At 41.9% G+C, this 16,472-nt stretch overlaps 2 protein-coding genes across 3 annotated transcripts; one reads left to right on the forward strand and one right to left on the reverse strand.

Annotated features, from left to right (window-relative positions):
- The first annotated feature begins 1,304 nt into the window (after positions 1 to 1,304).
- Positions 1,305 to 5,527, forward strand: LOC139530836 (rab9 effector protein with kelch motifs). Of its 2 annotated transcripts, XM_071327571.1 has the most exons (13): positions 1,305 to 1,477; positions 1,621 to 1,797; positions 1,875 to 1,980; positions 2,184 to 2,297; positions 2,430 to 2,546; positions 2,641 to 2,809; positions 2,898 to 3,020; positions 3,156 to 3,343; positions 3,449 to 3,645; positions 3,773 to 3,864; positions 3,957 to 4,011; positions 4,280 to 4,377; positions 4,485 to 5,527. In XM_071327571.1, the coding sequence occupies exons 1-13, from the start codon at positions 1,416 to 1,418 to the stop codon at positions 4,709 to 4,711; spliced, it is 1,725 nt and encodes a 574-aa protein (XP_071183672.1). In that variant the 5' UTR covers positions 1,305 to 1,415; the 3' UTR covers positions 4,712 to 5,527. The 2 variants fall into 2 exon arrangements, with proteins under 2 accessions (XP_071183672.1, XP_071183673.1); XM_071327572.1 differs by lacking the exon at positions 1,621 to 1,797.
- Positions 5,528 to 5,536: 9 nt separating this feature from the next.
- Positions 5,537 to 8,778, reverse strand: gstz1 (glutathione S-transferase zeta 1). The gene is made up of 9 exons (XM_071327573.1): positions 8,514 to 8,778; positions 8,384 to 8,435; positions 8,205 to 8,272; positions 8,040 to 8,120; positions 7,780 to 7,905; positions 6,138 to 6,213; positions 6,000 to 6,052; positions 5,874 to 5,923; positions 5,537 to 5,769 (listed from the first exon to the last, which is right to left on the reverse strand). Exons 1-9 carry the CDS (start codon positions 8,682 to 8,684, stop codon positions 5,643 to 5,645), a joined length of 804 nt encoding a protein of 267 aa, XP_071183674.1. The 5' UTR covers positions 8,685 to 8,778; the 3' UTR covers positions 5,537 to 5,642.
- Between the last annotated feature and the right edge of the window lie 7,694 nt (positions 8,779 to 16,472).

The following is a 16,472-nucleotide window of genomic DNA, read 5'->3' on the forward strand; positions in this document are numbered from 1 at the left end:
GCTCCTTTGCACCCCAGTATCTCTACTTGCACATTAATCTTCTGCACATCTACCATTCCAGTGTCTAATTGCTATATTGTAATTACTTTGCCACCATGGCCTATTTACTGCCTTACCGCCCTAATCTTACCTCATTTGTACTCACTGTACATAGACTTTTTTTCTTCTTTTTTTTCTACTGTATTATTGACTGTATGTTTGTTTATTCCATGTGTAACTCTGTGTTGTTGTATGTGTCGAACTGCTGTGCTTTATCTTGGCCAGGTCACAGTTGTAAACGAGAACTTGTTCTCAACTAGCCTACCTGGTTAAATAAAGGTTAAATATTTATTTTATTTTATATATTGCCTTCATATTAGGACATGCAACCTGTAGAGTCTCACAGAAATAGTTTCATGCATGTAGAACCATAGCAACAGACCTTGGCACGCTACAGGAATAACCAATACATGTCCTCCGGCTGACTCCTCTGAAAGGGACACACCCCTGTTCTGGAAAAAACCCAAGAGGTGTAACCAGGTCTAATGGTGTTTAATGACCCAGAGCACAAAACTAGTGCACTGGTTTTGCTGGCTCCATCTGAAATAAATAATTGCCACATATGTACTGAAAAATTCACAAAAGCCCCTACCTACATGTACATTTCACCTCAATTACATCCACTAACCTGTACCCCCTGTACATAGCGTTATTGTTATTTTATTGTGTTACTTTTTTCCTACCTAATTTTTGGGGGTATTTTTTTGGCAAATATTTTCTTTCTTTAAAAATGTTTTTGCATTGTTGGTTAAAAGGGCTTGTCAGGAAGCATTTCACTGTAAGGTCTACTACACCTGTTTTGTTAGGCGCAGGTGACAAATATAATCTGATTTTATTTTGTTTTGTTATCCTGCAACTGCTGAAATGACAGAATCAGTTGGATAAACTGAATTGTTTAACTCGTTCTGAAGATAGAGAACATTACATAAATGCTATAGGATTTGATCATTAGAGCTGACCTATCTCACACATACAGTTTAAGGCCTATGCTCTTATGGGAGTTTGTCCCATGATTCTCCATTAAGAACAATCATGAGGGAGTTGATGTAAGTATAACACAGCTGATGAAACATCCATCAACAGTTTTATTTTGAGCTGTTCCAAAAAGTAATCAGATGAGGATAGAACATGGTCACATGACAGCAGGGTAAAGTCGGCCCGCATAATGGTGAAGATTTGGACTGGGTTGAGACTAAACTGACCCTAGATCTGTGCACACTGCAACCCAATAGAGCCGATAACAGGTGCGCAGTTTATAAATTACACGCCACTTTCACTTGCACTGGCGCTGGCGAGCGATTTGTCCTGGTGATATTAGGACAATCTTCGTTAACGCAAATCTGCAATTTTGCTGATTCACTTCGGAGCAAATCAACATGGGACGGCTAAATTTTTTCGTCCTCTGGTCGTTAAACGATGCACCACGTCAGTTTATCAGGTAGTTATCAGGTATTTCGTTGTTGAAATTTTGAAAGTGGGCACGCAGCAACTCCCAAATTGAGCCATCGTTATTCATTACAGACATGCCCAATCTTCATCCTTGTAGTTCACAGCATAAATGTTTGTCCGTAATTATTGCAGCAAATCCAATCGCCAGTGCCACCAAGTCCATGTTCCATTGCCACTTCCCAAACAACTTGTTGTATTCAGTCTTGGGGAATGGCGATTCTTATCAAGCGAGACAACCATTTCAGTTGATGTTCTGGTTAGCCAGGACGTGAAACCGCAGAGGATTGGTACATTGTCAGACCAGACAAGGTACATTAGGCCTACATGCATTCTAATTAATAACAATTGCAAAAATGCATACAAGGTCTATATTGCTTGTTTTAAAGATGCTTGACTTGGGAGGGAGATTGGAATGCTGACCTTGTCCAAGAGGCAACAGAGAAAGGGAGGAGAGGAGTATATGGGAAGGTTTTGCTCACTGTTTGTGGAGAGGTATGGTTTCCAGCGTTTTTATTCTGTACATTTTCAATATTGTTATTGTGACAGGTGTCACTTTATTGTGACATCTCACATTATAAATTAAATACTGACCAGATACTATATTCGTCTTTGCAAAGGATTCTGGAATGATTAATAACAGCCTACATAATGTACCAGTGTCTTAAATAATGTTATTCAACTCTTTCCTCAAAAAGAATGAAGCCAGTTTCATCAGCAATACTCCACCTGTGCCAAGAAAACACTCCAGCCCAGTCGCGCACAACAGCCATCTCTCCCATACTCTGCTCAACAACTCTGGGAGTCAGAGGGTAAATTGCAGGGTTATCCACTAGTTAGTAGACCTGTCACTACACTCTTGATTTTGAGGCATTTTTCTGGTCTACACTGTCATTAAAATTGTAGTTCAGTGAGACAGAAATCCAATGTATCACTCTTTGCAGATTACAACCCCCAACTCATCACATCTAGGAGACAGCATTTGCTATGCCGAACTCAAAGCTAACAAGACAGAAATCAATGATTCCATTTTGTCTGAGAAACCCTGTATTTCGCTTACGGTAGGGCTCATGCTTGAGTAAGAACCTTTCCAAGTAGAGAGTGGTGTGGCGGGAGAAATTGAACCGGTCTTTTTCATCTTAATGGTATTTAAAGGATAAGACCCCCAGACGGACGGTGATTGGGAAGAGGGGTCGCATCGCATGGAGCCCTGAAATTATTCCTCAGGAGCACACTGGTCGAGCATCTAGCCCCCAAAAAATAAAGCTATCTAGAGAGAACAGTGTTGAGAAGACTGGAATGAAGAAGACCAACTGCAGAGCAGGTTACAGAATTCGCCATGAAATGATTTGTTTATTTCAAATAGCAGCTATTCTGCTGAATGAAAAACATGAAGGATATTTTGTTTTCAGTTTGCCCATCAAAGCGCTGGAGTCACACCATGTGTCTGAGTGATCCTGAGACGGCCATTGTCATTGGAGGAGAAGCTTCTGACCAGACTCACTGCGAGGACTCCCTATGGAAACTGGAGATAGGTGAGATGAGTTGCCCATTTTAATAACTTGTATAAAACAATTTGGAGCCAAAATGTAAATATTTGTTACCTGGCATCTTGAAATGCCCAGCACACATTTAATTGATCAAATTGATTGTCAACGTTATCTTCTCAGACAATGATTTTTGGTTCCCAATGAACTCCTCCACCTCTGGACCTGTCCCACCGTGTGCCCATGGCCACTCTGCAACCTATGACCCTGATTCCAAGGTCGTCTACGTGTACGGTGGCCTGAGGGAGGGCCAGCGCTACAGCGACCTCTATATCCTCAACACTCTAACCTGGAAGTGGAAGCTTGTCACAGTGAGTGTCCTGTCCAGTGCCACTTGTAACTTTATAGTTTAATTGACCTTAAGGACCTTCAAATGAAAAGTTTGATTTTCTCTCTTGTGGAAATTCATCTTCTAGGCAAGAGGTGATATCCCCATGTTGGCCTACCACTCTGCAACTATCTATAAGAAAGAACTCTTTGTTTTTGGGGGGGTTCACCCAAGCCGCTGTCCTGGAGGCAAAGTCTGCAGTAATGCTCTGTACATTTTTAACCCAGAGTTTGAGCTCTGGTACCAACCCATCGTCGAGGGGGACCGACCTCTACCTAGGTTTGGGTCAGTGTTCCTTGATTATATTTCTGTAGACAAGGCATTGGGCTATTAGAATATTTCACTTACTGTATCTAACCATTACAGGACGACAGTGCTTATTTAATAAACACATTTTGTGTTTACATTACAGGCACACAACCACGCTTTTGTCCAACCAGTTGCTCATTTTTGGTGGCAGGAAGACTGCAACCTACCTAAACGACCTCCACATTTTGGATCTTGGTAAGGCACTGACAGTGGTAATGTGGAGTACTCTATATAAAAAGCTAGTTGCCACGATCTTCAAATTTAATTTTCTTAATTTTTGGCAAAAGGCTTCATGGAGTACACAGCTGTGAAATATGAGAACATGCCACCACTGCCTCGAGGGTGAGAACATATACAAATCAAACCTTGTAAAATATAAACACAATGCCCATCTGACATTTTTCGTATTTCAGATATCTAGGACATCAACAAGTATTTGGCGTGATGAAAAATGTCTATATTGCCACACAGACCAATATTGCAACCATTTAATTCTATGCCATTTGTTTAATCTGATATTTATTGCTTAGTATCTGTAAACAACAAGGATGTATATTGGTGTAGAAATTCCTTTTTACTAAGTTAAAGTTGCCCTATCATCTTTGGTCAGATATCATGCAGCACTGCCAGTATCAGACAACAGGATGCTGGTCAGTGGCGGTTGCAGTGCTGTTGGAGCCCTGCAGGATGTTCATATCTTCAACACGGGTGAGTACACACTCACCAAGGCCTATAATTTTTTTTCAAGAAAGTTGATGGTAATCCAGCCTCTTTCATTTGCTCTGAATAAAAATGCCTGCCTTGGTTATTTTCAGACACCAGTATGTGGCAGTCAGTGGTCTCCCCTCTGCTCTGCGCCAGGCCTCGTGCCGGACACAGTGTGATCAATCTGGGAGGCTCTATCATCTCAGATGCTGATAAACAGAAGCAGGGGGAGTATGCCAATATCCACTGCACCCTCTTGGTGTTTGGGGGCTCTGACTGCGCTGGGACCTTCTACAATAACACAATGAAGTGCACAGTGGAGATCCCTGTAGAATAAGAGACTGGATCTTAAGGGGGAGACGATTACGACCTTATTGGGAAATAAGGAAAATAAATTGACCTTTTATCCCTGTATCTGGTTTACACATTCTAAATAATATGAATGTGCCATGGGCGGAAATCGTACAGGGACTTTTGAGTCCTTGGTATTTTCTGTTCTGCGTAAAGGCTCTGTTACGTTAGGCTTAGATTTCATCAAGTCTTCAGTTACAGTTTTATTGTGGCTGCTTAAGGCCCCTTTGTTTGCTCTGTGCTGTAGTCTTGTCTGATCAGCTTTTTTCCCTGGGGGGGCTGATTGTTAGTTATGGTGCAAGTGATGCCTTTTTATCCCATTGTGGTGTTTCACATTATGGGTCGTGACCCATTTGTTTTAAGTGGCATTTTTCCCATTGAGAAGATGGTATACACATCAGATCTGACAAGCAATCTTCTGTTTTTAAATATTTTCTCATCAATGTGTGTTATCACATGGTAGAGCTGAAATCAATTTTCTGTTTTATTTGAATTTAAGTTAGCTGAACTTCAGCTTTTTTACAAAACCGATTATTTAACAAAGTGCAGACAGCCAGTTTCACATTCCATAAACTTCTACAGTAACATGAAGGATCAACAGAGCGCTAGTATGGTACTTGGGAATTTGTACAGTAAATGTTTTTTTAAATTATTTAATACATCACTATTTGTTCATGTGTTTACATTTTGTATTGCTTCCCTTAACAAATCCACTTTGGTCAGCATTGGCATATTTTGTGTAGATGGGTGAATGTACTGTTTCTTAGAGGGTAAATATGAATATTAAAATAATGAAACTTCATCATACAAGTAATAGATTGTCTTTGGTTTCAATCGCATTAAATAAGACAAAGGCATTTTATAGAAGCAGTCAATGATGGTGGCACTACTGGCTCCCTTAGACATCAGAGGGGTTCTCATGTACATATTTCAGCAGGTGTGTCTAGTTGGCAGGACAGATGACTCTCTTTGAAAGCATCTACCTTCAGTAAGGTTTCGTTTAGCCTTTTGATAGTTGGGAACTGATCAACATCCACTTTGAACCTGTTGGGCAAATGTACAAGTCATGTGGGTTGTATGTTCAGTGATGAATCGGTCTCATACTGTGGTGTTCTTCTGTAACAATTCTGAATGACTGGTTGCCTTACCGTTCAGCATTATAGACTTGAGGGACGAGACAGATGTCTGCCATGGAAATCTAAAAGGTAAACATGGTTAGTTCAAGAATTCCTAAACTTGAAGAGAGGTCTACTGTGTGATGAGTGTCCCCTCACCTCGTCCTCTACACAGTACTTGCCAGCTGTCTCTTTCAGAATGGGCTCCAGGGCTGAAAGACACAGGGACATTAAATCAGGACTGGAATGGTTGTCTAGAGCGATACTGGTATTGTATGTAAGGCTATTTTTACCCACCTTCAAAACCTCTTTGGATGAAATGATGCGCCCACTGCACCTTCTCGGCTCCTATCTTCTGTAGCACGTACAAATTCTGAAATACAAATTATCAGACGTGACTGAGTAGCTCTACAGTCATCATTGTTGCAATGGCAATTCAAACACATGATGTCCATACAGTAAACAAAGTTTGTTTTGCAAACTTGGTCAGATCTGCAGTGGACTGTGTGCCTTCAATTGGTTATACAGTGGGGCAAAAAAGTATTTAGTCAGCCACCAATTGTGCAAGTTCTCCCACTTAAAAACACGAGAGGCTTGTAATTTTCATCATAGGTACACTTCAACTATGACAGACAAAATGAGGAGAAAAAATCCAGAAAATCACATTGTAGGATTTTTAATGAATTGATTTGCAAATTATGGTGGAAAATAAGTATTTGGTCAATAACAAAAGTTTATCTCAATACTTTGTTATATACCCTTTGTTGGCAATGACAGAGGTCAAACGTTTTCTATAAGTCTTCACAAGGTTTTCACACACTGTTGTTGGTATTTTGGCCCATTCCTCCATGCAGATCTCCTCTAGAGCAGTGATGTTTTGGGGCTGTTGCTGGGCAACACGGACTTTCAACTCCCTCCAAAGATTTTCTATGGGGTTGAGATCTGGAGACTGGCTAGGCCACTCCAGGACCTTGAAATGCAAAGTGTTCTTTGGATGCAACTCAGCATTCTTTGTCCTCCAAACATGACGAGTTGAGTTTTTACCAAAAAGTTATATTTTGGTTTCATCTGACCATATGACATTCTCCCAATCTTCTTCTGGATCATCCAAATGCTCTCTAGCAAACTTCAGACGGGCCTGGACATGTACTGGCTTAAGCAGGGGGACACGTCTGGCACTGCAGGATTTGAGTCCCTGGCGGCGTAGTGTGTTACTGATGGTAGGCTTTGTAACGTTGGTCCCAGCTCTCTGCAGGTCATTCACTAGGTCCCCCCGTGTGGTTCTGGGATTTTTGCTCACCGTTCTTGTGATCATTTTGACCCCACGGGGTGAGATCTTGCGTGGAGCCCCAGATCGAGGGAGATTATGAGAAATGTATGAGAAATGTCTTCCATTTCCTAATAATTGCTCCCACAGTTGATTTCTTCAAACCAAGCTGCTTACCTATTGCAGATTCAGTCTTCCCAGCCTGGTGCAGGTCTACAATTTTGTTTCTGGTGTCCTTTGACAGCTCTTTGGTGTTGGCCATAGTGGAGTTTGGAGTGTGACTGTTTGAGGTTGTGGACAGGTGTCTTTTATACTGATAACAAGTTCAAACAGGTGCCATTAATACAGGTAACGAGTGGAGGACAGAGGAGCCTCTTAAAGAAGAAGTTACAGGTCTGTGAGAGCCAGAAATCTTGCTTGTTTGTAGGTGACCAAATACTTATTTTCCACCATAATTTGCAAATAAATAAATTAAAAATCCTACAATGTGATTTTCTGGATTTTTTTCCTCATTTTGTCTGTCATAGTTGAAGTGTACCTATGATGAAAATTACAGGCCTCTCATCTTTTTAAGTGGGAGAACTTGCACAATTGGTGGCTGACTAAATACTTTTTTGCCCCACTGTACTTGTCTCTTGTTTATCCACTTTCTTTGTGCTGTAATTCACTTACCTGCACAGGCTGGATCCCAGAGGCGATAAGGTCAGAGATCATGCGCACCTGGGCACGTTTCTTTGGGTCTGCAGGGAAAAGCCTGTGTCCTGTTCTGGTCTCCTCAATGTATTGGATCACTGCCAGCTGAGGGTAAGTGGATTAGTCTTGTCAATGTTACATTTGGGAAATTTGGAGTTAGATTTAAGTTGTATTTTAAATTTTATCAGAAGTACATCACTGTTGAAACACTGACAAACCAATAACATCATTGGACTCACCGACTGTGACAGCGTGATGCCATCAATTTGAACAGCAGAAACTTGTTGCATAGGGTTTAACCCCTTGTATTGTTCTGTAAACTGATGTGTACAGTATGAGAACATATATTTTACAACATTGATGTTCAATACCTCTACCTAAAAACAAAAGCGTGAGGAAGTTACCTGCTGACCCCCATCTTTGATAAGATTGACTGGGACTTGGTCAAATTCAATACCTTTCAGAGCAAAAGCTGGAAGAAGCAACGTAGGTTATTTATTTACCGTGTCAAAAGGAATTGCCACTTTTCTTATGCTGTAAAGTACGCAGAGATGTGGACTATACATAGTCAAAGGGTACTTACCGATTCCAACCCTCCAAGAGCACGAACTCCTAAAATACCCATGAATAATGGGCTAAAGGAAAGAAAAGTACATCAGTGCACGTGATACGTCATTTTCTCATATCTTACTTAACATTCCTCATTGATTCACCTTGGTTTGATTTGCCATAGTATTCAGACAGATCAGGCGTTTAACTACTGCAAATTCTGTTACTCCAGAATGATAACGAAAACAACTGTGTTCCTTGCAGCCAATAGAAGAATGTGCTCCCAAATACCCTCCTCCCTGGTTTTTGTCTATGACTAAGCACTTTCCCAGCATCTTCAATTAATTCCACGTTTCAGTGTCTAGTACTGAAACGTTGTGAGACAAGAGTGAGAGACGCATTGCAGGTTATAAGGGGTAGGTAGGCTAGAGACAGTAGACAAACTATTACTTTGTTGTGCATTTAACAGCGGATGTGGCATTACATGTCACAGAATACTTCGATGACAGCTTATTATGCGGTTTTGCGCAATACTGCAAGATGGAAACGTTAACTATATTATGCAGATTATATAAATTCCCCCGTGTTTCATAAAATTAGCGCCAACTAATTGTACATTTGTAGGTACTTTTCCTATATAGCATAGGCGACCACATCATAGAGATAGGTAGAGGACTCGTTTTTGTAGCTGTGCAACTATAGCGTCTGCGACATCATGTGTAGCGCCATTGATGCTATTTCGATTTTAAAGTAATACATTTTATTCTTCATGATAGGCTGAATCCTCCCAATGACCTGGTTGGACAAGACTCCAACAGGGTCACCAGGAGGGATCAGCCAACAAAAGTAGAAGTTCCACCCAGTTGACTACATTTAAAATGGTGGAAGCCCTGAGTGGCGCTGCACATTCTAATATAGCCTTTTGGCCACTAGAGACCTCTATCATTATCTTTGGACCATATTCAGCTATTGTCTGTGGTGGACCATAAATAACCCAGTCGGGTTGTCAAAAAGACGGATCTGCGCTTTATAAATGTTTTCTAAAAAGTTGGTTCGTCTATAATTTTACATAGAGATTGGCTAATACAATTGTAATTTCAGCCAATAAGGTTCATATTTTTGTGGGAGGTGTTCTACGCCAATAAGTGATCAGCTATTTCCAGATTCCTCCCTCTGTCGATGTAGGTGATGGAGAAAATTTGAAGGGTGTTTCTGCTGACACTGCTGGCCGGAGACATAGTTCGGGGATAGATCGAGCAATAAACACATTTTCATCATGGCATGGACTGTATCGAGATCACTGTTGAAAGAAAGGTGTAAGAAATCATGTTATAATGCTTTACCCACGAGTTAATGACGACTAAATGCTTTTGATAGGTTTCACTTTGTTTACAAAATTATAGATGTCGTGGCTTGGTGCTTGTCTTGTTATCGACTATTCCGTAGGTCACTTTTAGGAAGCATTCCTCCTTAGAAATGGGTACCAAACCAACCTCCTACTATTCATTTTTTTTAAAGTGCTTATCATATCCGCTGCCTGTCAAGGTTTGCAGCTATATTTTATTTTTATTTCACATTTTATTTAACCAGGTCGGCCAGTTGAGAACAAGTTCTCATTTACAACTGCGACCTGGTCAAGATAAAGCAAAGCAGTGCAACACAAACAACAACACAGAGTTACAAATGGAATAAACAAGCGTACAGTCAATAACACAATAGAAAAATGTACAGTGTGTGCAAATGTAGTAAGATTAGGGAGGTAAGCAATAAATAGGCCATAGTGGCGAAATAATTAAAATGTAGCATTAACACTGGAGTGATAGATGTGCAAATGATGATGTGCAAGTATAGATACTGGGGTGCAAAAGAGCAAAAAAAATATGGGGATGAGGTAGTTGGGTGGGCTAATAACAGATGGGCTGTGTACAGGTGCAGTGATCAGTAAGTTGCTCTGACAACTGATGCTTAAAGTTAGTGAGGGAGATATGTCTCCAGCTTCAGTGATTTTATTTTTTTTGCAATTCGTTCCAGTCATTGGCAGCCAAAGTAGGTGTTGGCTTTGGGGATGACCAGTGAAATATACCTGCTGGAGCGTGTGCTACAGGTGGGTGTTGCTATGGTGATGAGTGAGCTGAGATAAGGTGAGGCTTTACCTAGCAAAGATTTATAGATGACATAGAGCCAGTGGGTTTGGTCGACGAATATGTAGCGTGGGCCAGCCAACGAGAGCATTCAGGTCGCAGTGGTGGGTAGTATATGGGGCTTTGGTGACAAAATGGATGGCACTGTGATAGACTACATCCAATTTGCTGAGTAGAGTGTTGGAGGCTATTTTGTAAATTACATCGCCGAAGTCAAGGATCGGTAGGATAGTCAGTTTTACGAGGGTATGTTTGGCAGCATGAGTGAAGGAGGCTCTGTTGCGAAATAGGAAGCCGATTCTAGATTTCATTTTGGATAAGCATCTCCAAATGTGAGTTTGGAAGGAGAGTTTACAGTCTAACCAGACACCTAGGTATTTGTAGTTGTCCACATATTCTAAGTCAGAACCGTACAAAGTAGTGATGCTAGTCGGGCGGGCGGGTACGGGCAGCAATCGGTTGAAGAGCATGCATTTAGTTTTACTAGCATTTAAGAGCAGTTGAAGGCCACGGAAGGAGTGTTGTATGGCATTCAAGCTCATTTAGAGGTTTGTTAACACAGTGTCCAGAGAAGGGCCAGATGTATACAGAATGGTGTCGTCTGCGTAGAGGTCAATCAGAGAATCACCAGCAGCAAGAGCGACATCATTGATATATATACAGAGAAAAGAGTCGGCCCGAGAATTGAACCCTGTGGCACCCCCATAGAGACTGCCAGAGGTCCGGACAACAGGCCCTCGATTTGACACACTCAACTCTGTCTGAGAAGTAGTTGGTGAACCAGGCGATGCAGTCATTTTAGAAACCAAGGCTATTGAGTCTGCCGATAAGAATGCGGTGATTGCCAGAGTCGAAAACCTTGGCCAGGTCGATGAAGACGGCTGCACAGTACTGTCTTTTATCGAGGACTGTTATGGTATCGTTTAGGACCTTGAGCATGGCTGAGGTGCACCCATGACCAGCTCGGAAACCAGATTGCATAGTGGAGAAGGTACGGTGGGATTCGAAATGGTCCGTGATCTGTTTGTTAACTTGGCTTTCGAAGACTTTAGAAAGGCAGGGCAGGATGGATATAGGTCTATAACAGTTTGGGTCTAGAGTGTCTCCCCCTTTGAAGAGGGGGATGACTGCGGCAGCTTTCCAATCTTTAGGGATCTCAGACGATACGAGAGGTTGAACAGGCTAGTAATAGGGGTTGCAACAATTTCTGTGGATCATTTTAGAAAGAGGGTCCAGATTGTCTAGCCCAGCAGATTTGTAGGGGTCCAGATTTTGTAGCTCTTTCAGAACATCAGCTATCTGGATTTGGGTGGAGAAGCGGGGCGGGGGGTGCAGAGCTGTTGGTAGGGGTAGCCAAAGCATGGCCGGCCATAGAAAAATGCTTATTGAAATTCTCGATTATAGTGGATTTATCGGTGGTGAGTGTTTCCTAGTCTCAGTGCAGTGGGCAGCTGGGAGGAGGTGCTCTTATTCTCCATGGACTTTAGTGTCCCAAAACGGTTTGGAATTAGTGCTACAGGATGCAAATTTCTGTTTGAAAAAGCTTGCCTTTCCTAACTTTCCTGAAAAGTTGCATATCGCGGGAGCTATTTGATGCTAATGCAGTACGCTACAGGATGTTTTTGTGCTGGTCAAGGGCAGTCAGGTCTGGAGTGAACCAAGGGCTATATCTGTTCTTAGTTCTACGTTTTTTTGAATGGGGCGTGCTTATTTAAGATGGTGAGGAAAGCACTTTTAAGGAACAACCAGGCATCCTCTACTGACGGGATGAGGTATGACTCCCATGTGTGCTGTACAGCTAAATTGTCTAATTCATACATTTTTAGCTTTTAGTAATCCATCTAAAAATCGCTGTGAAATTGACCCCAACATTCACCTTTATGTCCCAGTTGCACTTCTATGACATTCCGGATTGCCGTAGTTGTACATTAATCCCGTCCTAACAAGAGGCCTGGAAGTAAAAATTATATTTGCTTTTGTCACATACACCGGACAGTGCAGTGAAATGTTGTTTTACAGTAGAGGTGTCAAACTCATTCCTTGGAGGGCCTAGTGTCTGCAGGTTTTTATTTTTTTCCTTTCAATTAAGCCCTAGAAGACCAGGTTTGGGGAGTTCCTTACTAATTAGTGACCATAATTCATAAATCAAGTACAAGGGAGGAGCGAAGACCCTCATACATTTGGCCCTCCATGATATGAGTTTGACACCTGTGTTTTACAGGGTCTGGCCATAACAGTACGGTGCACCTGGAGCAAGTGCCTTGTTCAAGGGCACATAGACAGATTTTTCACCTTGTCAGCTTGGGTATCAGAACCACCCCCCCTATGAGGTAGTAGGCCTAGTGCATCTACTTTGCTTCTAATGCTATATAGCTGAGAGTTGAAATGATACTATTCACAATAAATGCATGAACTCATGCGTTATTATTATTTGTATCAATTGCTAACCTCTTGCTTTCTACCAGGAGGTTGGGCGCATGTTACTCCTCCTCAGTGGTGAGTTAATAACATAAATAATACTTTTAGAATAAACTCTTCATTATAGTGGTTGTACAGTCATACAGAATGACACAAATATTAATTTTCACAAAGTCTGCTGCCTCAGTTTGTATGATGGCAATTTGCATATACTCCAGAATGTTATGAAGAGTGATCAGATGAATTGCAATTAATTGCAAAGTCCCACTTTGCCATGCAAATGAACTGAATCCCCCCAAAAACATTTCCACTGCATTTCAGCCCTGCCACAAAAGGACCAGCTGACATCATGTCAGTGATTTCTCGTTAACACAGGTGTGAGTGTTGACGAGGACAAGGCTGGAGATCACTGTCATGCTGATTGAGTTCGAATAACAGACTGGAAGCTTCAAAAGGAGGGTGGTGCTTGGAATCATTGTTCTTCCTCTGTCAACCATGGTTACCTGCAAGGAAACACGTGCCGTCATCATTGCTTTGCACAAAAAGGGCTTCACAGGCAAGGATATTGCTGCCAGTAAGATTGCACCTAAATCAACCATTTATCGGATCATCAAGAACTTCAAGGAGAGCGGTTCAATTGTTGTGAAGAAGGCTTCAGGGCGCCCAAGAAAGTCCAGCAAGCGCCAGGACTGTCTCCTAAAGTTGATTCAGCTGCGGGATCGGGGCACCACCAGTACAGAGCTTGCTCAGGAATAGCAGCAGGCAGGTGTGAGTGCATCTGCACGCACAGTGAGGCGAAGACTTATGGAGGATGGCCTGGTGTCAAGAAGGGCAGCAAAGAAGCCACTTCTCTCCAGGAAAAACATCAGGGATAGACTGATATTCTGCAAAAGGTACAGGGATTGGACTGCTGAGTACTGGGGTAAAGTCATTTTCTCTGATGAATCCCCTTTCCGATTGTTTGGGGCATCCGGAAAAAAGCTTGTCCAGAGAAGACAAGGTGAGCGCTACCATCAGTCCTGTGTCATGCCAACAGTAAAGCATCCTGAGACCATTCATGTGTTGGGTTGCTTCTCAGCCAAGGGAGTGGGCTCACTCACAATTTTGCCTAAGAACACAGCCATGAATAAAGAATGGTACCAACACATCCTCCGAGAGCAACTTCTCCCAACCATCCAGGAACAGTTTGGTGACGAACAATGCCTTTTCCAGTATGATCGAGCACCTTACCATAAGGCAAAAGTGATAACTAAGTTGCTCGGGGAACAAAACATCGATATTTTGGGTCCATGGCCAGGAACCTCCCTAGACCTTAATCCCATTGAGAACTTGTGGTCAATCCTCAAGAGGCGGGTGGACAAAAAAAAAAAAAAAAAATTCTGACGAACTCCAAGCATTGATTATGCAAGAATGGGCTGCCATCAGTCAGGATGTGGCCCAGAAGTTAATTGACAGCATGCCAGGGCGGATTGCAGAGGTCTTGAAAAAGAATGGTCAACACTGCAAATATTGACTCTTTGCATCAACTTCATGTAATTGTCAATAAAAGCCTTTGACACTTATGAAATGCTTGTAATTATACTTCAGTATTCCATAGTAACATCTGACAAAAATATCTAAAGACACTAAAGCAGCAGACTTAGTGGAAATTAATATTTGTGTCATTCTCAAAACTTTTGGCCACGACTGTATATGACAAACCGATTTAAATGTAACATGTTTTACATTTCTACCCACAGCCTACCACAAAGTTGTTTATTGATGGAACGTTTGTATTAGTAGTCTATTTTTTTCATTCAGTGCAACGTACGTCACAATGCACAAACAAGACCTTGGATGGGTCTGCCGCTGCACTTTGCAGTAAGGTGCAGCTACAATGTCTGCTTAGCCGGTTAACCATAGCAGCACCCACCCGTAGCACGCACTCCAGCAGGTGTATTTCACTGGTCACCCCCAGGGCCAATTCCTCCTTTGGCTGCCTCTCCTTACAGCTCTCTGCTGCCAATGACTGGCACGAACTACAAAAATCTCTGAAACTGGAAACACTTATCTCAAGCACCAGCTGTCAGAGCAGCTCACAGATCACTGCACCTGTACATAGCCCATCTATAAATAGCCCAAACAATTACCTCATCCCCTACTGTATTTATTTATTTTGCTCCCTTGCACCCCAGTATTTCTACTTTGCACATTCACCTACTGCAAATCTACAATTCCAGTGTTTTTAATTGCTATATTGTATTTACTTCGCACAGTGGCCTTTTTATTGCCTTTACCTCCCTTATCTCACCTCATTTGCTCACATTGTATATAGACTTGTTATTGTACTGTATTTTTGACTGTATGTTTGTTTTACTCCATGTGTAACACTGTGTTGTTGTATGTGTCGAACTGCTTTGCTTTATCTTGGCCAGGTCGCAGTTGTAAATGAGAACTTGTTCTCAACTTGCCTACCTGGTTAAACAAAGGTAAAATAAATGTAAAAAAACAGTTAAGTGGGATTTGACTTTCAGCAATAAGAAGGTTAAGGCCCATTTACTATTATGTAAAAGAAAAGCTTGACTTTTGAGTGTACATATTGTTGTGCTGTTTTCTTGACATTTATCTCCAGTTATAATTCTCAAGCATGCTTTTGCATGAATGTTCAAAGGTCAGTTAGCTGACACTGCTCGTTTGGCCTTTTGCTTTCAGTTTGATTATCATAGAGGTTTAGAATGACTCTTGAGAGCATTCCTCTCAGACATTTCTGTAGATGGTCATCTTTTTGATGAAATGGCCCCAAATGGTGGTTTGTCAGTTGTCCAATCATAATGTGTTGAAGTTATCTGCTCAAGCTCAGCACACAGCTCATAACAGTCAAATATTTTTGTTTTATAATCAGATTGCAGTTCACCCACTAAATTATTCTTCCCTCTGACTGTCACAGGCCTCCAATGAGGTGATAGCTTGTGTCCCCAAGGCTACACAGGATGAGATGCTGGCTGCTGTGGACTCCTGCTCACACTCCTACTGCTCCTGGTCTGAAACCTCCATTTTGGCGCACCAACAGATCTTTCTGCACTATCAGCAGCTTATTAAGGACAACATTGTAAGTCTGAAACACCTCAGGGATAAGAACCTGTTCTGAAGTACAATCCAATCCTGAGTGGCGCAGCGGTTTAAGGCACTGCATCTCAGTGCAAGAGGCGTCACCATAGTACCTGGTTCGAATCCAGGCTGTATCACATCCGGCCGTGATTGGGAGTCCCATAGGGCGGCGCCAAATTGGCCCAGCGTCGCCCGGGTTTGGTCAGTGTAGGTCGTCAGTGTAAATAAGAATTTGTTCTTAACTGACTTGCCTAGTTAAATGTATATAAATAAACAGAAGCAAAGGTAAAATCTCATCATCCACGCTTCATTGCACGTTTAGCAACATGAACTTGGCACATTGTTTTTGTCATATTATGCGGTTGAAAGACTACCCCTGAATGCCCTGCCCTATCGTTTGAAACATTTATACCCTACATATTTAGCATGCCTCTATACAATTGGTTTACCCATACTGTTGCTCGGGTTGACTTTAAT

This window comes from Salvelinus alpinus, chromosome 9 (assembly GCF_045679555.1).
Source record: "Salvelinus alpinus chromosome 9, SLU_Salpinus.1, whole genome shotgun sequence".
Taxonomy (NCBI): domain Eukaryota; kingdom Metazoa; phylum Chordata; class Actinopteri; order Salmoniformes; family Salmonidae; genus Salvelinus; species Salvelinus alpinus.

Coding starts and splice junctions, on each gene's coding strand:
- LOC139530836 (XM_071327571.1), top strand. CDS start 1,416: ATGGGACGGCTAAATTTTTTCGTCCTCTGGTCGTTAAACGATGCACCA. Junction 1,798..1,874: donor ACATTGTCAGACCAGACAAG/GTACATTAGGCC, acceptor CTTGTTTTAAAG/ATGCTTGACTTGGGAGGGAG. Junction 3,021..3,155: donor CCTATGGAAACTGGAGATAG/GTGAGATGAGTT, acceptor TTATCTTCTCAG/ACAATGATTTTTGGTTCCCA.
- gstz1 (XM_071327573.1), bottom strand. CDS start 8,684: ATGCTGGGAAAGTGCTTAGTCATAGACAAAAACCAGGGAGGAGGGTAT. Junction 8,436..8,513: donor CTATGGCAAATCAAACCAAG/GTGAATCAATGA, acceptor TCTTTCCTTTAG/CCCATTATTCATGGGTATTT. Junction 5,770..5,873: donor CAAGTCTATAATGCTGAACG/GTAAGGCAACCA, acceptor TTTGCCCAACAG/GTTCAAAGTGGATGTTGATC.